Genomic DNA, 22,547 nt, shown 5'->3' with positions numbered 1-22,547 from the left:
TCACTTTTTCGGCAATGTTTTCTCACTTTTTTGTCACATTTCCATCATCGTTTTCGTCTCAGTTTTGTCGCTATTTTCTCACCTTTTTTCCTTTCACCTTTAGGACTGGGGGGTAAAGCCAAACCGGAGAAACTGTGCTCGTTTCAGGCGGGAGTTAAGGGATTAATTAACCCGGCAGAAAACAGGTAAAGAAAACAGACCACACAGTGACGCACGTTCCAGCTTCAACACAGAATTGCATTTTATTTAAAACTATAATGTCACGAGTGCACAGCACCGACGGAAATCCTCGGAGTTCAGAAGAAAAACTAGTTTCTTTCCAAATAAATCGTCACGTCTAGAGGACTACGTTATTCTTTCTCTCACACAACACTCATCAAGAAAAAAAAAAACGCAAAACAAAAACAAAGATCTAGGTCCAGAACGCCTAATGTAAACTGTGCTACTTCACCTCCTCTAACGAGTAAATCTCTTTTTCAACACGAGGTATACATTCAACACTGCGGAGGTAACGCAAATAATACTTTTTTTTTGCAGTCGCTTGTTTAAACGATACAGTCATGGCTTCAGTGGTGCAAACTCTGCCTCCGTCAGTGATCCCTGATATTTTTCTGTTTTGTTTTTTATCCTGGCACCAGACGTCGACTCACTATTGCACATTGGTTCAAAAAGTGCTGCACCAATCTCATCCAGTCTGGTCAAATTAAAAACACTAAATGGATCCCAAAGGCCCAGGCGATACGTTTTATGAATGGAATATCAGACAGGAAATATACATCATGGTACGTGTTTCTTTAAAACCCGTACACACATTTCTTATTCGAGTAAGACCCTCCCATCGAGTCTTGGTCTGCTTTTCGCCCGGAATCATTCAAAAAAAACAACAAAATCCTGTCAGGAAAGCGGCCATTTTAGCATTTTTTTCCGCGAGAACAATCTCTCAGGAACTTGCTCGCCAAAGTGCACCACGGGTCGACTTCAAAGCTCGGGTTTTACTTCTAGCGTCTTACGTAACTCGTACAAAGAAATACGTTTAAACTAGATTTCGAGAATCTAGCGGAACAGACCGGTGCGTTCTGATTTTGCAAACAAAGCATCGTTTTGACAAGAGCTTTTGTCACGGCTCTATAAAAGATAATCCATGTGAAAGGGCGATAGCCGGCTGAAAATATGGTTTGACCCCAAAAAAAGGAAAGGTTTTTCAATGGTTTTCTGTAGCATCAGGTGTGCTTATTAACATACTAAAAATCTACCAAAATCTGACCACTGGAAAGGTCTAATTTTCAAGATGGCGTCCAAGAGGGTGGCGAGATCCTCCTTTATTTTTCATCCAAGTCATTTTGTTGTCTAACCCCATGTTTTGGGTGTCTAGGAATCCAATGGGCTTGTTCAAATTGTAGTCACATGATCACATAATTGTATAATAGAAATGGTGGACAAATACTCTATGTATTAACATTAGCAAGTTTGTCACGGCGACGGCACACATTTCCAACGCAACCTCACATCGCTTCCCAGAGGCTTAGCTGGGCCTGGATGGGCTCGTTTTAAAGCCCCGCCCCTCTTCTTCCCAACGCAATAAAAGGCAAGTCTCTGCGACATTTACTCGCGGAGATATTCACTAAAGTCTGCGAGGTGAGCGACATGGTGGACCTGGAAGGGTTTTAGCCTCTCTGTTATCTTAGCATTTCATCAAACTCGCTAATGTTAATATATAGAGTATTTGTCCACCATTTCTATTATACAATTATGTGATCACGTGACTACAACTTGAACAAGCCCATTGGATTCCTAGACGCCCAAAACATGGGGTTAGACGCCAAAATGACTTGTCTAGGATGAATAATAAAGGAGGATCTCGCCACCCTCTTGGACGCCATCTTGAAAATGAGACCTTTCCAGTGGTCAGATTTTGGTAGATTTTTAGTGTGTTAATAAACACACCTGATACTACAGAAAAACATTTAAAAACCTTTTGTAGCAATTTTGTTGGGGGGTTAGGTGTTTTTTTTCCATATATGCAGCCGCCGATGATTAAAAGTGTGATTATTGCTTTGTACGAGAAAATACAAAATAATATGAACAAAACACGCCCTCATAAAAAGATCTGTGTCCACGTGGCCTTCAGAAAACCGTGCATTCTCTTCTCTTTGGTTTGTGCCTCATCGGTCGAAGCACGGGGCGGGGCAGGTGTAGTGCATGCTGACTTGGTACGCCCTGTTAGCGGCGTTAGCTTTAGGTTCAATGGCGGGCTGAGGACCACTGGAGGAGGAGGAGGTGGAGGAAGAGGCCGGGAGGCTGAGGTAGTTTGTCCCGGGACGGTGGGAGGAGGTCAGGCTGGACTGCGGCACCGTCTGGGGGTACTGGAAGGCGGGGCGGTGGAGGTACGGGCCAGCGGTGTTCGTCTGACCCGAGCTGTGGTACTGTACGGGCTGCGGGGCGGGGGCTGGAGCCGAGGGCTTCTGCGGCTTGTTGTTGGCCTCCTTCACGTCGCTGTCGTGGGCTCTGCGGGGGGGGACACAGAGGGGGGGGGGGGGGGGGGGGCTGTCACATGAGCAAGAACATCCTTTTATCACGGTACGTGCACAGGCTTTACTTAAACTCTTAACTCCCGCCTGAACCGAGAGCATTTTCTCTAGGTCAGCTTTACCCAAATCCTGTAGGCCAGTGTACTGGAGCGCTTCGCATGGAAAGATCGAAACAGTTATAGGGATATTCCAGGATTTTTGACATAGGGCCTCATTTCTATGGTATTATTTTTGAATCATGTTTGGAATATAACTGACCCGCATCACATGAATGATCGCATTTTGAGGGACTATTTTCTAGCAGATCACTCCGCCACTGCGTAGCTTATACAACCACGAAGCTGCTCAAATATAAGCTCTTTTAAATGCAAAATGGTGAAAATTATTCTATGGACACAGACATTTATATGGTTAGTCTGGTGTTATAAGTGATTTGCCTCAGGTGCTCTGTGGAGCGGGTCAGACTGTTTTTAATGCAGGCTAGCTGATACCATAGAAAGAGGACAGCAGTTAATCAGAAAGGAGAGTGTTTCATAAAACACTAATTATCTCCTAGGCTGTGTCCGAATGTCCACACTATTCCCAAACCCCTCATACACTACATAGGCCCGCACTATATACTCACTATATACTCACTATATAGTCACTATATAGTCACTATATAGTCACTATATAGTCACTATATAGTCACTATATAGTCATTGATTCTGTTGGCGATTCGGACACAAGACACGAAAGACCGAGCTGTGTGACGTCAGGCGCGCTGCGACTGCAGATACATTTTTTTTTTAAATCTGAATTTATTTATTGTTACAAACGTTTATTTTAAGAAACAGAAACGACTGTTTTGGCACTTTTACAGGCGTTTTATTTGTCATTTAAATTAAAATTAAAACCATCATCACAAAAAAAGGAAGAAAAAAAAAAATCACCCCAGCGTGAGCTCAGAGACGCCGACAGTCGGTCAGAGCCCGGTGTCCGAACACCAGCAGATTGAGTGACTACATCCGCTGAAAGTTCACTAAACTCCAGGAATAAAGTATTTCTGTGATAAACACAACCAAACTCAGAGACACTGGAATATTTATGGATAAATATGAGTCAGATACGCTTTATTTCACATGGATTTTACATGAATGGCTTGGATTATTCGAGAGGAAGTTATCGGTCATTTAACAGCTCAAGCTAAAGGTTAGCAGCTAACGTTAGCATCTTTTCACCGTAACCGTTTATATTTAGTTTGTTTATTCATGAGAAACACAAACACTCGACTGAAACAGCTGATTTACTTCAGTCGTGTCGTTTAGTTCACAGACCTGTCTCTGTCAGGCTCTTCTCCGACTCTCGCAATGCATTGTGGTCTATATTGACCCGTTTAGTGACCATCGATGCTCACTGCTTTTCGAGATGCATTGTGGGAGATTTCGAGTGCACTACTTTTTTCTCTCTGGACATTCGGACACCCCTACAAAATGTGACCACTATATAGTCACTGTATAGGGAATAGTGTGGACGTTCGGACACAGCCTTAATCTAGAAAAGAATCTGTGATTTTAATCAAAACTAGCCTCTGTTTAGCGTAGATTTCTCAGGAAGCGCGGCACGTAGAATTAAACTGTTTTCACCTAGAGAGAGCTTAGAGTCTCACGGGGGTTGGGGACCCTTGTTTTGACTATTACTATCATTACATCTATTGTCTGTTGTCACATGTGTGTTGTGTTTGAAGGTAAACATGTGAAGGGCTCCAGGGATGCGACCCCTCGTGTTCAATGTTTTACCGAGTGAGCTCAGCGATCCCTTATGATCACGGGCTGTTCCTCTCGCGGTGGATTCCAGAGGCCCACTCAATTGTTTATACCTGACTTGTGTTCACTCGTGTGTGACCTGAGACGGGTCCGCACTCACATGAGCAGCTTCTCGGCGCAGGGGACCAGGTTGTCCCAGGAGTATCCCGTGAGGCGCTGCAGGCGCTGGGGCCACGTGGGCGACAGGTGCAGCACGAGGCGCGAGGAGGCCACGCAGGCGGCGGCCACCAGAGAGGGCAGGAAGCAGAGAAACAGGTGGTCTGAGGAGAGAGGAAACAATCCACTGAAAACATTCTCTCGGCTTCAAACTGAGGTACACGAAACACAGGCATGTCATGAATATGCTGTAAAAGCTGTGTATTGTTGTGTTCTGTCCATGGATCTGCTGTTGTAGTGTACCTGCTGTGCTACAAGGGGGCGCTGTGGGCATGTGGGGGGGTTGGTGAGGACGAGAGGAGCAGGGGCTCAGCTGGGACTGGGACAGCAGCTCTTTTTGGCAGCTTGAGGTTACAAGTCGGCTCAGGCTGGTTACCGCCGTTTGTCTTTCTCCACCTTTGGGCTGATTAACTATATTAAACTATATTAGAGGTTAGGGCTGGGCGAGAAATCACATGAATTCAATTAATTCATGCGTTTAAAAACAGACGATTTGGAAAATGGCAAAATGGTAAATTTGTGTCCGCTGTGCGCGATGGAGTTTTCTCCATTAAAACAAAGTTCGCCCCGGTTTGCTTCTCTCCCCTTCTCTCACGCTGAGCCATGCACTGAGCTGCTACTGCTGCTGCTGCTGCATTTAACTCCGCCCCTTTCCCCTTGAGTCTCCATGGAGACGGTTGTCAATCACAGCTCGAGGATGATAAAACTAAAGTAAAACTTCTTAATAAGCCTTTAGAGAGCAGACAAAGAATATTTAAAAACAGAAATAACATTTTTAATGGGCCTTATTGGCTTATGCACAGTTTCCCCACGTGACGTCTTCCTGGACAGTCAGCCAGACGCAGCACTTCCTGTCGCCGATCGTTTACATTCACAGTTAGCAGGTCCCCACACAAATAAAGAGAAGCTCAGGATCTGGTTCAGGACAACGAGTTACTGATGGAGTCACAGCAACGTGTTACAAACATCATGTTCGCTGTGAATCCAGCCCCAAAGGAAATGCCAGCGCTCTTAAGGGGCGGAGCTTTTATCTTAGAGCTAAAGGCTAGTGTTAAAAATGATAATATAACATGTAAACAATTCTTTTTTGCGCAGGCTCGTTCAAAAACATCCACCCTTATGAACACGGAGTTTCCTCCAGTGAAGTCTTTACGTCTCATGTAATATTTTCTAACCTGCTCCGTCACATCTTAACTTTTACTCACTGTCCTTTACCAAATCTTAAGCTATCGCTTAATTTCTGTGGGACCTGCTCATTTTTAATGGGAAGAGATAATGGACAGGAAGGACAGCGTCTGGCTGACTGTCCAGGCGGAAATCACGTGGGGTCACTGTGCATATAGCCCATTGTTGGCTATATTATGAATCTTAATATTAATGAGCAGAACTCAGTTTTCTCAGGAGACCTTTTCAAGTTTATTTCCAATAAAATCAGTAAAAATCGTAATCGTCCAAACTGAGTAAAAGATAAAAAAATAGAGAGATTTTATTTTTTGGCCATATCGCCCAGCCCTATTAGAGGAACTACACGGATGGTACTTGTGCTTCTTCATGTGGCACACAAGGCCATCAGTAGTTTTAGACTTTTTACATTTTAACTGTAGATAATGCATTACTAAATGCATTATAGTTTAGACATGGTTTACACCCACTTTAGGCACAGTGTAGTGTCATTTAGACCCACTTTAGACCCTGCAGTTTGATGTTGATCAAGCCTGGGTGCTACTTGGAAGGTCAAACATTATTTAACCTCTTAACTCCCGCCTGAACCGAGAGGATCTTTTTCCTCACGTCATCAGATTTTTTTTCCATCATTTTTGTAACTCATTTGTACCTTTTTTTGGTAATTTTTTGTCACATTTTTTGTCATTTTTTGCCAATTTTTAAAAAAAAAATTGTCAAATTTTTATACATTTTTTGTCTCATTTAATCACCTTTTTTTTCATTTCTTCGTCAAATTTTTATCAAATTTTTTTGTCACATTTTTTTCATATTTTTTCACTTTTTCATCAATTTTGTTATCCAATTTTTGTAATTTTTTTGTTACATTTTGGTCATTTTTTGTCACATTTTTGTCACATTTCCATCATTGTTTTTTTCTCACTTTTGTTGCTATTTTCTCTCCTTTTTCCCAGAAGCTTTTGGATTGGGGTAAAGCCAAACTGGAGAAAATGTGCTCGGTTCAGGCGGGAGTTAAGGGGTTAAGGTGGTGAAGGTCAGTTAATGAAGTGGTACTTGATGTGAAATGTTTGAGACACACTGCCACGGAGTCTTGTGATGTTGTCCGTTGTGAACCTCACCTTGCAGCGACACCTCGAGGAAGTAATCCGCGTACTTGTCCATGTAGAGGCGGGTCTTGTCGAGGCAGGTCATGGGCCAGCCGTCGTGCAGGTCGGCCTCGTGCACAGAGATGGACAGGTAGTACTCGATGAAGTGCGCGGCTGTGGGCAGGTACAGGTTCCACTGAAAGGTCTCCAGCAGCAGCAGCTCCATGTGCAGCAGGCTCTGTTTGGTCAGGACCAGGTTCATGGAGCTCATGCAGCCCAGGCTGTTCAGAGACTCCAGCTTCGGCACGCGGTCCTCGCGCTCCTCAAACTTACCTGCACAAAACATGATTACGACCTGTGATAGAGGCTTTAAATGATCGTGAGCTTCAGCTTTATTATGTTTGTTAAGTTGTATTACTTAACCTCTTACCACCCGCCTAAACCAAATGCATTCTGTCCTCTTTGGCTATTATATAGGCCTGTGTAACACCTCATTTGAAAGCTAAGACCCACATAACTGATCTTTTTCCTCGCGTTATTGCTGTGTTTGTTTTTTTTCAATTTTGGTCACATTTTTGTTGAGTTTTTGTAAAAAAAATTGTTGAATTTTTGTAATTTTTGGTTGAATTTTTGTCACTTTTTGGTTGTTTTTGTCGCATTTTTGTTGAATTTTTGTCACATTTTTGTTGAATTTTTGTCACATTTTTGTCATTTTTTGTTGAATTTTTGTTGCATTTTTGTAGAATTTTTGTCGCATTTTTGTTGAATTTTTGTCACATTTTTGTTGAATTTTTGTCACATTTTTGTTGAATTTTTGTCGCATTTTTGTTGAATTTTTGTCACATTTTGGTTGAATTTTTGTCACATTTTGTTGAATTTTTGTCACATTTTTGTTGAATTTTTGTCACATTTTCATTGAGATTTTGTCGCATTTTTGTTGAATTTTTGTCACTTTTTCGTATAATTTTTTTCATATTTTCATTGAATTTTTGTCGCATTTTTGTTGAATTGGCTTGTTGCTGACCTGAAGTTGTGAGCGCCAGTACTTCCTGTCTGTTTTCTTTTCCTGGAATAATAATCATATTTTCTAAAGATTGCGTGGTGGGCAGTGAGTTCCTGGTCGATGATCATTTACTGTGTGTTCAAACCTTGATCTTGAGGAGACACCTGTGATCATAAAGGATTGATAGTTTGCCTTGAAGCTAAAGGCTAACATGCTATAAAAAAAAATGGAATAAAAGGCACTATTTCAAATTGTATAATGCATGAAATTAATGTTAGCCTTTAGCTTCAAGGCAAACTCACTAATCCTTATAAACATAGGCGTCTCCTCTACGGAAATATTTACACCGCACAGCAACTTGTTAACCTGTAGTATGTGAACATCTAGGAAATACCATGATTCGGACAGGAAGTACTGGCGCCCACAACTTCAGGTCAGAGGAACTAGCGTAGCCATACCGTGCAACAAGCCAATTTTTGTCACATTTTCATTGAATTTTTGTCACTTTTTTGTTGCGTTTACATCCTTGTTTTCTTTTCATTTTTTGTGGCTGTTTTGGTGCTTTTTCCCCAAGAAGCTTTTTGATTAGGGTAAAGCCAAACTGGATGAAATGGGTTCCGTTCAGGTGGGAGTTAAGGTTAAGCTTTCTGCTCGCCTCTGTTTGCAGGTCTTTGTAAGCACAGCAGCGAAAAGAACATGCAGAATCTGGTGGTGAAATACAATGACTATTTGAGAATGTTATTGAAACTATCAAAGAAGTGCGAGTGAGATGTTTGTTGATTGTGGAATAAGATCTTGTGCAGCTGGTACATTTATTCATCTGTAGAACTATATCATAAAAGCTCAATGGGCGAGGAAAGCACTTCTCTGAAGACTCACTTCTTTGCACGAGCTGAGCTGAACATTTCCTCTCGTTGATTTTATTTTATATATACACTAAATGTTAATCGTTTTATTTTATGAACCTGTAGAGCACTTTGGGGCAGTGCCTGCTGTTTGTACATGTGCTCTACAAATAAATTTGACCTTGACCTAGGGCTGCTCGATTACAGAAAAAATTATAATCACGAATATTTTAGTAATAATTTAAATCACTTATTTTATTTTATTATTTATTGCCTTGTTTATTTTTATTATTACTTGCAGATAAGTCGTCTGCAGAAGCGCCGTATGTCCCTTCCCCGTCTGATGTTGACATTCTCACGTCCGCAGCACTGGCGCTACTGTGCTGTGCCTCATGGGAAATGTAGTTCTAACGTGTTTAATGCAATTTACCGGCGGGCCACATATAATATAAATAAGTAATTATCTCGCGGGCTGCACAAAATTACCTCGCGGGCCGCAAAAAATTGCCTCGTGGGCCGCATTTGGCCCCCGGGCCGCATGTCTGAGACGCCTGCTTTAGAGCATGTAGGTATCATTTTCTGAAGGCAGTCTCTCAGTTGAAGATACCTCCAGAAGTCTTTATTATTAATAGTGAATTCTTTTTTTAGGTTATCAAAGGACTTTATTGAGCCATTACAGTAGAGCTCTTCAATATGTTTTATACCTAAAGAGTGCCATTCTTTCCTAAAGAAGGTCTTGCCCCCATCTTTAAACTTGGATTATACCATAATGAGGCAGTTTTTGTTAAAAAGGGGGACAGACATTTTCTTTTATGGAGTTGTTGCCAAGTGAGCATAGTGTGGCTGACGATGGGATTCTTGCTATAGACGTGTGTGCACTGGGTGAGATAAACTCCAGAAGATTCAATAATGCATGGAAACCAAAGGGCACTTTGCAAAAACAACTTAAAAGCCTGGCTCCAAAGACTATTATGGTTTCTACAAATATAGTATATTTCAGTGACAACACTGAGAAGAGTATGATGTTTTTAACTTTTTTTTTTTACTAAGTCTTAGCTTTGGGCTTGGATTGACAGGCCCTGGAGCAATGTGGAGGCTTGTTGTTGGAGGCTTGAGTTTCCCAGAGGTGGGAGACTCGAGTCACATGACTTGACCCGAGACTTGACTCGACTTGAGACTTACTTGACCAAAGCTCCGAAAAGACTTGACTTGACTTGGGACTTGCTGTTTGTGACTCGAGACTTAACTTGGACTTGAGGCCAATGACTCTCAGTGACTCGCTGTGACTTTATAGTTATTTTTTATTTGAGTGAAACTGTCGAAAGATCAGGATTCATTTCGTAAAAGCGGCGCATCTTTGTTTACATATGGTAATTATCCACATGCGTGTTCGGTTTCCCGACACAGCGCTTCTAATCAATACAGCGCGAAAAGGAAGGAGGAAATATTTCTTTGGATGCATTAAAAGTTTTCTAAAGACAGTGAAGAGGAGGAGATTTACGGACAGGAAAACATTTGAAACAATGGGCTGGACCTACAGCGCAGACGGAGCCTCCAGAACCACCATGTAAGAGCTGATTAATCAACAGGAATCTTGGGGCTTTTCGATGTTTTAATTCGTTCACACAAAGTTTACAACATTTAGAGGTTATTTTACACATCCGCAAACAGCCCAGTGACAGCGGGACTAAAGGCTACGCAGAATCTATTTTGAGCAGGGGCGAATCCGAGTATACAGGGGCTGGGGCATTACAGGGGAACCACTGACAGAAAAACCGCCAGAGACTAACAAAAATACAAGTAAGAGCAGCTCATGTTTAAAAGACCCTGTTTCATTTTTAAAGCAAGCGGCTAAAGCAAGACTTGACTTGACTTGAGCCCACGACCGATTGACTTGGACTTACTTGGGACTTGGACCTTCACGACTTGGACTTGACTCGAGACTTGCATTTAGTGACTTTCTCCCACCTCTGGAGTTTCCCACCTTTTTGTACTTTTTAGGAGCTGCCATCATGGATTCTCACTCAAATTGACTAGTTAATGTAAATGGAGAGGACTGAGCAATGAATATAAATATTAGTCTGTAGGTCTGTCCAAAGAAAAGGCTCTGTCAGGTAGGGCTGCTCGATTATTGAAAAAATAATAATCACGAATATTTTTGTCATAATTGAAATCACGATTATTCAAACGATTATTTGTTGCCTTTAAAAAAATCCATCAAAAAAGTGACAAAAATCCAGCAAAAAAAACAGCAAAAAAGTGACAAAAATCCATAAAAAAAGACAAAAATCCAGCAAAAAAATGACAAAAATCCAGCAAAAAAGTGACAAAAATCCATAAAAAAAGACAAAAATCCAGCAAAAAAATGACAAAAATCCAGCAAAAAAATGACAAAAATCCAGCAAAAAAGTGACAAAAATCCATAAAAAAAAGACAAAAATCCATCAAAAAAAGTGACAAAAATCCAGCAAAAAAAGACAAAAATCCAGCAAAAAAGTGACACAAATCCATAAAAAAAGACAAAAATCCAGCAAAAAAGTGACAAAAATCCAGCAAAAAAAGACAAAAATCCAGAAAAAAAATGACAAAAATCCAGCAAAAAAGTGACAAAAATCCAGCAAAAAAAGACAAAAATCCGAAAATTAAAAATTAGAAAAAAAAAAAAAAGAAAAAAATTGGAAACAAAAATTTAATTTTTAAAAATAAAAATAAAAAAAATAAAAATGATAATCGATTTTTTGCTAATTTTGTAATTGTTTACTGTTGTAATCGAAATCGTAATCGAATTTCGATTAATTGCACAGCCCTACTGTCAGGTTTACATCAAGAAGTTTCATTACTCTTATTAGTATAATTTTCTTTTCTTTTATAATATAGACCAGGATTCCGTGTCTTTAATAAAGCTTGAAAGCCATTTATCCACACTGCTGCTCCTCAGAGGCGGGAGACTCGAGTAAATAAATGCAGGTTCTTACTGGCGAGGAGCAGGCAGGAGAGCGAGACCACGTAGAGCTGCTGCATAGTGACGTCATAGCGATCCATGAACAGGTCGAGGAGGTACACGGCCAGGTGACGCGCCGCGGGACAGAGCTTGAACCGGTTGCTGACGATGGCGATGAGGTCAGCGAAGTATCGCCGCAGACTGAGCTGAGGAGACTGGCCTTTGTAGGACGGCAACTTCACTTCCTGCCAGAGGAAACAAACACACGGTGGTAGTTTTCAGACTTTCATTTCATTATCTAAAGCAGCAGCGTCTGGTGTCACAACTACACACATTTATCTTTCCGTGGTAAAAAAAGAATCTACACTGGGCTCCCTTCAAAAAATACAGACACACATTGAAAAATATGAATAAGAAAAACCAGGGGGATTTGGCCCTCGGACCTGACGTTGCCCCTGAACTACAGGATTGAGTGGAGATGAGTCTCATAGCCCATGACACAGAAAAGTATGAGCCGGTGCTCCGTTTTCTCAACTAAAACATATACAATAGGAGCCCTTCTGGTGCCAGGAGCTTCCGGAAAAAGAGAATGTAAGTGGGAAGTTCTGGTTTCAAGGTCAAATGAAGTAAAACTAATTATACCATGGTCTGGGTGAATACTGGATTCTGATTGGCTGGTGCATTATTTCGGTATAACCGCACACGTAGTCCGGTAGTTAAATCACTGGGATATCACTCCGCTGTGGGCGTCGCCAAAGCAACGTATGACACAGCTGAATCAGATAAAGGCGTAATTAGTGACTGACAGGAACGTATGAGATGGATTTTGTGTTAATTTCAAAACAAAAGGTTTGATAAATGTTTGTAGAGGAGAGTGAGCTGCTAGGTTAGCTACTGTTAATAACATATGAGCTTTACATTTCTATTGAAAACGGTTAAGGCTATTCATCATTTTCAGGCGTACATAAAATGATCCTGCATTGAAGCATCTTTGTCTGGATTAGTAAAGTCAAACATAAAAGTTTGAGTTGGGGCCCAGGTGTGAGCGACTCCACCGCAGCTGTTTCCATAAACAGTTGAGCTGGTTGAGCTAGCTATAGGTTAAACTCTTGACTCCCGCCTGAACCGAGAGGATCTTTTTCCTCACGTCAAATTTTTTTTTTCATCATTTTTTTGTTGGGCATTCAACTCATTTTTGTAACTTTTTTGTCTTTTTTTTTGTCTTTTTTTCGTCACATTTTTGTCATTTTTTCATCAATTTTTTTTCAATTTCTTGTGACATTTTTGTTACATTTTTGCCACTTTTTCGTCAATGTTTTCTCACTTTTTTGCCGCATTTCCATCATTGTTTTCGTCTCAGTTTTGTTGCTATTTTCACAGCTTTTTTCCAGAAGCTTTTGGACTGGGGTAAAGCCAAACTGGAGAAAATGTGCTCGGTTCAGGTGGGAGTTAAGGTAAATAACTCCTGCCCACGAGTGCCGCATATCGGTGTTTACTTCCAGGGAAAAGTGTTTCCGGGTTAGTCCTGTTGTGTTGTGATTCTGTGCTGATGTTGTGTCGTTGAGCCTGACTGAGATCCTCGTAATAGCTGCGGAGAATGACTCGCTCTGAGACCAGCCTTCAGTGACCGGCTAATAACCCACACAAAATAGTCCCGTAGTCTGGCAGATTTAGTGAGTTTAGTCAATGAAAAAAACATTTACTATAAATGTTACGTTTGTGGGACCCTGGTATAAGCGGATTAAACAACGAGGAGCCGCGTTAGACGTTATAATGCAGGAGGAACAACACTGTGTCGTGCATTATAACCGTCTAATGCGGCTCCGAGGTGTTTAATCCTTACTTATAAATGCTTGGAATATGAAATTTCTCCAACATTCAAGTAGAATTTGTTTATACAGTGAGTCAGATACACCCAGGTGTAAAAACCTGCACAATGTATAAAACATATGCCAAGTTTGAAGGTCCAGTACATGCAGGACTCCACTGCTCCACAGTCTCTGACACATCAGCCCCGGGCAGGTCTGCGGTCTGTCCACATGAGCTGGATCTCTCCTTTAATGTGGTTCCCCTCGAAGTTTGGGATGGGAGACGCCCGAGGCAACGATCCATCTTCTGCTTCACTGCTCATTTGGACGTTACAGATTTGTGTCTGTTTCACTGTTTGATGTCCTGGTTTCCAAACTGCTCCTGTTCCTATAAATCTGTAATATCTGTGCAGCCGGGTGAGACAAATGCTGTCGATATACAATGGGCGGCTGCACTGATCCAATACTGGCATTGGATATCGGAGCCGATCCTGGAAAAAATACGAACAGGTATCGATTCCAAATATATCTAATACTGAACTCTCACCGTTTCAAAACATTCACCAAATACATCTCTGTGAATATGGACATGCTGGAAACAAATCAGGATTGGAACAGAAACTATCACTGGGTCATCTGAAAGTATAGAATAATATTGGCCACTGTTGGAGTAGCCAAGGTTTTGCATTTTAGTTTACGAAATGCTGTTAAAGAAAAACTGATATATTTGTAATACACAAGCTGTAATGGTCAGATCACTTAATGCTCTGAGTGATAGAGCTCCACAGTCCCGCCTCCTCTCCGGTCCGGAAGTAAAACTCCCCCGTTGCTTTGAGACCGTATTGATTTGGAACAAAGTCTTTAACTCTCGGGCTGAATCCAGCTCTGTGGTTCTAAAGCGACCGCAAAGTCAGACGCAGGTGAAAAAAAGCACGTCTGAGATCCATCTAGTTTAACTGCGAGCCTTTGTCCTAGAACTACATTACCCAGGATGCTCGGGAGTCCCATGATCTACTACGAGGCTTTTGATTGGTGGAGCTTCACGTTCCCACACGTGTTTATTTATTGTCATGTAGAAAACATATTATAAACAATGTATTCAAACATAATGCAGGCAGAGAGTTGACGTTTTATCCAGATCTAACACTGAGAGTAAGAAAAACGTCAAAAAAATGTTCCCAACGATCCAATTAAACGAACCACTGATCATTTTGATTCACATTAGCAGGATTCAGATTGTTTAATAGTGAAATAATGTAGAACTTTTGTCTGCAAAGTAAAAGAAACTGGCCGTGTTTGCTGAAAACCTGGTTGCCTTGACCAGCGGGCGCGATGTCGCAATGGTTCTTGGGATACGGAGTTTCTATAGTCAGGAAGTGAATGATGTCACAGCCTTGTACCTTTTCAACATTATGTCTTCTTTTTGGATTGAGCAGAAACCCAACTTTACACATTTTTTTAGTGATACTCTCTCAAGCTGGATTGCTGCATCTCTAGACTTCACAAAAACAACACCTTTATCTTCAAACATTATGGAACAGAGCGTTTTGCAAAGCTCCAGTGTGTTGAAAACGCTGCGAGTGAACGTTTAAATATTTTGTGAACATGCCATCATTATCTCCCAAACTGGATCGCACGCCACAAACAAAGGGGCATTCCTGACATATTTCACCCAGAGGAATTTCAACACTGTGGGCACCAGACAAGAGGCAAACTGCGACTCTACAGCATTTACACATGGGAAGCTATTATTTGACGTGAAGCAGCATTCACAGAGATGGTAGATGCAAAATTTGGGACCGAATCAAAGGAATGTCCCGTATACATTTACTAGCTGAGACCCGGCCTTCGGCCGGGCCTCGCTAGTCTCCACATTTGATATTCTGAGATTATGAGTGATTACAAAGAAATGTCCAACCCGTCACACAGTTCAGCTGTAGACCAGTGGTTCCCAACCCATGTCAAAAACTATGGCCACTACAAATGAGTAAAAGAATGAATGCAAAAAAAAATGTCAAACAAACTGCAATTGGAGTGTTTGATGCACCCGTGCTCCTTTCTTATAAACTACAACGACAATATGTTCGCTAAACTCAGGGAATAGAATTCAAGAGACAGTGGAATAATGATGGATAAATATTAGGGGTTCAGTTCTAACGCTTTGGTTCAAAGTGCAGGACCCGTGGTTTGGTGCATCACGGTAGTGCACAATCCAAAAAATAATGAGTAGGTTTTGAACTGAAATAGCCTAATGATCGTTGTTAGACAGTATGTATAACCTTACAATAAAATTGGCAATGCTTTCCAAGCTGCTTTAGAATCAAATGTACCTCAGGGCTCAATACGTGAAAGCAAAATAGAAAACAAAAGGTACAGCAGCAAAGTAAAAAAAAAGATAAAAAGAAAAAAAACTACGCAGTGCAGGCCATGCGCTCGTTAAGTTGTAGTGTCATTTTCGCTTTTACGCACACGGAGGATAAATCAGTCGGAGCAGCGCGAGTGATTAGAGGCTCGTGTTTGAGGAGGTCTTGGGCACGCACACGCACACACATACACACACGCACACACACGCACACATGGCCCTGTTTGGATGCGCACGCGCACACATACATACACACACACACGCACACACACATCGCCCTGTTTGGATGCGCGCACACGCACGGCAGTCAGATCTCGTGCACTCGCGTTTGTGTGACGGCGGGTTGTCCTCGGACAGCAGCACCGCGGTCCATATGGACCCGTGGCCAATGCCCGCGGCCGGTGGGACTCGTCACGTGGGGGCCGGCCGCGGATGTAATAACACCAACCCACAGCAGCCTACTGTCGCCAGGCTTCCTGGTGTTCCCAAACGGTCTCCCATCCCAGTTCTAACCAGGCACTTTCCTGCTTAGCTTCTAAGTCGGTATGGGAAATAAACATGGCGGCGCCCAGGCGGCGGCCATTGAGATAGCGTTTTCTATAATAGATTTCTAAAGTCACTTGGCCAGGATAAAGTTTGTTGAAAACATACAGAGCATTATCAGGTGGAGACTAACCCTAATCCTCATTTTATTCATTAAAACGGTTATTTTTTTGTCATATAAGCCTCAACTTTAATGGGAAAATTGAGATTGAGTAGCCAAGGCAGGAGTAACTTAAATATTGAGCATCCACTGTGGCATTGTTTCTGTTCTGTATTAAGCTTCTGTAATGTCAGAAGATCCAGTGTTCCATTATGAGGTTTCCGTGGGGCATCAAAAGTCAATAAATTGGATAAAAAAAGCATTCGATCTGATTCAAACTGGCATTAACTGCTTTAACCCCTTAACTCCCACCTGAACCGAGCACATTTTCTCCAGTTTGGCTTTACCCCAATCCAAAAGCTTCTGGAAAAAAGGTGTGAAAATAGCAACAAAACTGAGACGAAAACAATGATGGAAATGTGAGAAAAAAGTGAGAAAACATTGACAAAAAAGTGACGAAAAATGTATGAAAAAGTGGCAAAAATGTCACAAGAAATGGACAAAAAATTGACGAAAAAAATGACACAAATGTGACAAAAAAAAATACAAAAATGTGACAAAAATGTGACAAAAATGTGACAAAAATGAGACAAAAATGACAAAAAATTTAAAAAAATTGACGAAAAAATGACAAAAATGTGACAAAAAATTTGATAAAAAATTGATGAAAAAATGTGACAAAAATGTGACAAAACATGACAAAACTTTGATAAAAAAAAATGTGATAACATTTTTACAAAAAATTACAAAAATGAGAAAAAAATTACAAAAATAGGAAAAAATTAGTTGAATACCCAACAAAAAAATTATGGAAAAAAAATCTGATGACGTGAGGAAAAAGATCCTCTCGCTTCAGGCGGGAGTTAAGAGGTTAACCCCCACTTGAACCATGTACATTTAAAAAAAAAAGAAAAAGTATTTCCCCCCCGGTAACTACATTTAGATACCAGTAGAACCTAAACTTTTTTCCCGATACCAGACTATCGCTTAATGGTCGCCCTAATCGTGCACATACAACGCTGGCATTTGTAGAAAATGGTGCTTTACATTGGGCTAAAATGGGCAGGTCCAGCCCTTGGTCTTTTTACAATGAAGAAAATCAGCCTCCACCAAGCAAACTTGCCTACCTCTGAGATATGTAGTTAGCATTTAGCCTCTCCCAATGTATTCCTATGGCTCCAAATGGGGTGAAGTTGGAAGCGACCGAGCTCTTCCACGGGCACAGACAAAGACCAGACAGGTACGTATCAACTCGTCTAAGCTCAGGTAAGAATATCTCAGTATGGAAAAATGGTGGCCTGTTCCTTTAAAAAAACAATACATTTGACTTACTGCCACATGTAGTTAACCTCTTAACTCCCGCCTGAACCGAGAGGATCTTTTTCCTCACGTCATCAGATTTTTTTTCCATCATTTTTTTGTTGGGTATTCAACTCATTTTTGGAACTTTTTTGTCATTTTTTTTCTAATTTTTGTAATTTTTTTCGTCATTTTTTTAATCAAATTTTTGTCATTTTTTTGTCAATTTTTTGTAGTTTTTTTATCACATTTTTGTCATTTTTTTTGTCCTTTGTCAAATTTTTGTCATTTTTTCGTCATTTTTTAATCAATTTTTTGTCATTTTTTGGTCAAATTTGTGTCATGTTTTTGACAATTTTTTGTAGTTTTTTTGTCAATTTTTTATCATTTTTTTGTCAATTTTTTATCAAATTTTTGTCATTTTTTTGTCACATTTTGTCACATTTTTGTCATATTTTTGCCACTTTTTCATCAATTTTTTGTAATTTTTTTGTCAATGTTTTCTCACTTTTTTGTCACATTTCCATCATTGTTTTCGTCTCAGTTTTGTTGCCATTTTCACAGCTTTTTTCCAGAAGCTTTAGGACTGGGGTAAAGCCAAACTGGAGAAAATGTGCTCGGTTCAGGTGGGAGTTAAGGGGTTAAACCTGCATTCATTTCCCCCCCAAAATCTTGTATTGATGAGGGGAGAGTGTGACCCATGTGTAAAGCCTTCTCCAGCACATCCCAAAAAATCTCCATGGGGTTAAGATCTGGACTCTGTGGAGGCAAATCCATGTGTGGAAATGATGTCTCATGCTCCCTGAACCACCCGTGAATCATGTCATGTTGGAATAGGAAGAAGGAAACCCATTAACCTGGTCATTCAGGATGTTCAAGTCTTCAGATGATCTCATTCTTTAGGCACATAGTTTTGCTGAACCGGACCAACTGCGGCAAACCCAGACCAGAACAATAAGTTACACCCAAGTGGCGAAGCCTTTTCTTTTGGTGTATTATGGCACCTCTGTCTTTATGTGGCCACGAATTCCAAAAACAGCTCGCCATTTTTAAAAGGACAAATTGATTATTATTTTTTTGACTGGCATCATCAGCAAAAAGAACGGGAAAGGTGGTCGTAGAAACAGAAGCAAAATCATTAATATAAATAATAATGGTCCCAAAATTGAACCTTGTGGTGCACCATACTCCACGGAATTCCTTTTAGATTCATGTTTTTTTCTTTTATACTGGGCTTTACCCAAATCTAAAAGCTTCTCGACTGGAGATCAACAATGAAACGCCTCATTTGAAAGCTAAGACCTACAAAAGTGGTGGAAACTTTTCGTCACGTCGCCACATTTTTGTTGTTTTTTTAACCTCTTACCACCCGCCAAAACCAAATGCATTCTCTCCTCTTTGCCATTGCCGTCACTTTTTGTTTCCCTTATGTGTTTTTGTCACTTTATGGCACTTTTGTTACTTTTTTGTCACATTTATTGCTGGATTTTTGTCACTTTTTTGTTGGATTTTTGTCATTTTTTTTGCTGGATTTTTGTCTTTTTTTGCTGGATTTTTGTCACTTTTTTGCTGGATTTTTGTCATTTTTGTCAATTTACATCCTCATTTTCTTCTCGTTTTTTGTCGCCATTTTGAAGAAGCTTTTAGATTTGGAGAATTTGGAGAACAGGAGAAAACATGCGAGAAAATAGCGACAGAACTGAGATGAAAACAATGAAGATGTGACAAAAAAAATGACAAAAAATGACAAAAATTGGACAAAAAATTGGACAAAAAATTGGACAAAAAAAAAGATGAAAAAGTGGCAAAAACTCACAAAAAATGACAAAAAATTTGACAAATAATTGACAGAAAGTGACAAAAAATGACGAAAAAATGATGATAAAGTGGCAAAAATGTCACAAAAAATGGACAAAAAAATGACAAAAAAATGAAAAAAAAATGAAAAAAAAATGAAAAAAATGACTAAAAAAATGACAAAAAATGGAAGAAAAAATGACAAAAAATTTACTATTTGACCAAAAAATTTCAAAAAGTTACAAAAATGAGTTGAACTCCCCCCCCCCCCAAAAAAAAAAATGATGGGAAAAAAATCTGATGACGTGAGGAAAAAGATCCATCTAAATGAGTTTTGTAGATCTTAGCTTTCAAATGAGGCGTTACACTGGCCTACAGGATTTGGGTAAAGCCGAACTGGAGAAAACCCTCTCGGTTCAGGCGGGACTTAAGAGGTTAAGGGGTCAAAACAACTTCCCCCCTCACTCACCTTGTAGCGCAGCGCCTGGTAAATGTCCCCGGCGAGCTGTCCCTTCCACCATTGGTCCTCCAGCTCCATTTAGCCCCGTGCCTTGGACACTCCTGCGGGCAAAGCAAAATCCACATGACTCAAAGCCGCCGTGTTTTCATATTGCAACACAACTACGGCACGTGCTCGCTGGCTAATCGCAACAACAAGGCTAAAAACAACTCTTTTCGCCACGCAGCTCCTCCCGGGGTGGCGTTCGTGGAGCTTGCGCACCGCGGTGGTTTTTTGGCCCGACTCTCGCCCTCTTTTCGTCTCATCTTTCCCAGAGTTAAGGCGTAGACAGTGTTTGTAAAGCCTGGCACTCACCCTGCGAGCACATGTAGTGAACGTAGCGGGCCGTGTTTAAGGATGGGGAAGGGGAACTTTAAACCCGGTCCCGACACGAGCGCACGCCGCCGCTGACGTTCATTGTTGTAGTCGGCAACTTTGCGCTGCTGCGTTCGAGCGCGCGCAGGAAACGGGGGAGTAAAGTCCGGCGCACGCGGAGAAAACCGGTGGGAATGAGGAAAAATATGCAACGAGGAAGTCAAGAGAGGGATGTGGAGGAGAGGGGGATGCACGTGAACCAGATGTGTCCACCGCTGCGGACGAAAGAGAGAGGTGGAAAGGTGGAGGATGTGCGTAAACTTACGTTCAAGGGAGTCTCCGCTTTTCCCCTGAAGTCGTGAACGCCTCACGCGGTGTCCTGCTGAACTGGAGGCTCGCCCAATTAAAACGAGACCTAGAGGCACCGTCCAATAGCAGACAAAGGAACAGGCGTGAGTGGAAGTGCAGGAATAACCGAAAAAGTAACGCGATTTACTCTTATGCTTTAGAGAGACGTGTGGATAATACTTTGAATAGTAATTTGTTGGGTATTCAACTCATTTTTGTAACTTTTTTTTGTCTTTTTTTGTCACATTTTTGTCATTTTTTGTTACATTTTTAATCACATTTTTCTAATTTTTTGTCAAATTTTTGTCATTTTTTGTCACATTTTTTGTCATTTTTTCGTCATTTTTTAATCAAATTTTTGTCATTTTTTTGTCACATTTTTGTCATTTTTTTGTCACATTTTTGTCATTTTTCCGTCATTTTTTAATCATTTTTTTGTCATTTTTTTGTCACATTTTTGTCATTTTTCCGTCATTTTTTAATCAATTTTTGTCATTTTTTTGTCACATTTTTGTCATTTTTTTAATCAAATTTTTTATCAAATTTTTGTCACATTTTTGTCATTTTTTCGTCATTTTTTCGTAATTTTTTAATCAATTTTTTTGTCATTTTTTTTGTCATATTTTTGTCATTTTTCCGTCATTTTTTAATCAAATTTTTGTCATTTTTTTGTCACATTTTGGTCATTTTTTGTCACATTTTTGTCATTTTTTCGTCATTTTTTAATCAACTTTTTGTCATTTTTTTGTCATTTTTCCTAAGCAAGTCAAGAGAGGAATGTGGAGGAGCGGGGGATGCAGGTGAACCAGATGTGTCCACCGCTGCAGACAAAAGAGAGATGTGGTAAAGGTGGAGGATGTGCGTAAACTTACGTTCAAGGGAGTCTCCGCTTTTCCCCTGAAGTCGTGAACGCCTCACGCGGTGTCCTGCTGAACTGGAGGCTCGCCCAATTAAAACGAGACCCAGCGGCACCGTCCAATAGCAGACAAAGGAACAGGCGTGAGTGGAAGTGCAGGAATAACCGAAAAAGTAACGCGATTTACTCTTATGCTATAGAGAGACGTGTGGATGATACTTTGAATAGTAATTTGTTGGGTGTTCAACTCATTTTTGTAACTTTTTTTTTGTCACATTTTTGTCATTTTTAGTTACATTTTTTAATCACATTTTTCTAATTTTTTGTCAAATTTTTGTCATTTTTTGTCACATTTTTTGTCATTTTTTCGTCATTTTTTTAACAAAATTTTGTCATTTTTTTGTCACATTTTTGTCATTTTTTCGTCATTTTTTAATCAAATTTTTGTCATTTTTTTGTCACATTTTTGTCATTTTTTTGTCACATTTTTGTCATTTTTCCGTCATTTTTTAATCAAATTTTTGTCATTTTTTTGTCACATTTTTGTCATTTTTTTAATCAAATTTTTTTAATCAAATTTTTTATCAAATTTTTGTCATTTTTTTGTCACATTTTTGTCATTTTTTTGTCACATTTTTGCCATTTTTCCGTCATTTTTTAATCAAATTTTTGTCATTTTTTTGTCACATTTTGGTCATTTTTTGTCACATTTTTGTCATTTTTTTGTCATTTTTTAATCAACTTTTTGTCATTTTTTTGTCATTTTTCCTAAGCAAGTCAAGAGAGGAATGTGGAGGAGCGGGGGATGCAGGTGAACCAGATGTGTCCACCGCTGCAGACGAAAGAGAGGTGGAAAGGTGGAGGATGTGCGTAAACTTACGTTCAAGGGAGTCTCCGCTTTCCCCTGAAGTCATGAACGCCTCACGCGGTGTCCTGCTGAACTGGAGGCTCGCCCAATTAAAACGAGACCCAGCGGCACCGTCCAATAGCAGACAAAGGAACAGGCGTGAGTGGAAGTGCAGGAATAACCAAAAAAGTAACGCGATTTACTCTCATGCTTTAGAGAGACGTGTGG

At 40.4% G+C, this 22,547-nt stretch overlaps 1 protein-coding gene across 1 annotated transcript; it reads right to left on the bottom strand.

The window, feature by feature from the left end:
• Positions 1–2,162: 2,162 nt before the first annotated feature.
• On the bottom strand, positions 2,163–20,014 carry ccnj (cyclin J; the record flags this gene model as incomplete). The annotated part of the gene is made up of 5 exons (XM_079560265.1): positions 19,924–20,014; positions 11,580–11,790; positions 6,790–7,089; positions 4,434–4,593; positions 2,163–2,505 (listed from the first exon to the last, which is right to left on the bottom strand). The coding sequence occupies exons 1-5, from the start codon at positions 19,990–19,992 to the stop codon at positions 2,163–2,165; spliced, it is 1,083 nt and encodes a 360-aa protein (XP_079416391.1). The 5' UTR covers positions 19,993–20,014.
• Positions 20,015–22,547: the final 2,533 nt, after the last annotated feature.

The sequence above is a fragment of the Gobius niger genome, assembly GCF_951799975.1.
Source record: "Gobius niger genome assembly, chromosome: 7".
In the NCBI taxonomy this organism is placed as follows: Eukaryota; Metazoa; Chordata; class Actinopteri; order Gobiiformes; family Gobiidae; genus Gobius; species Gobius niger.
This window is presented reverse-complemented; position numbering and strand designations above follow the sequence as displayed.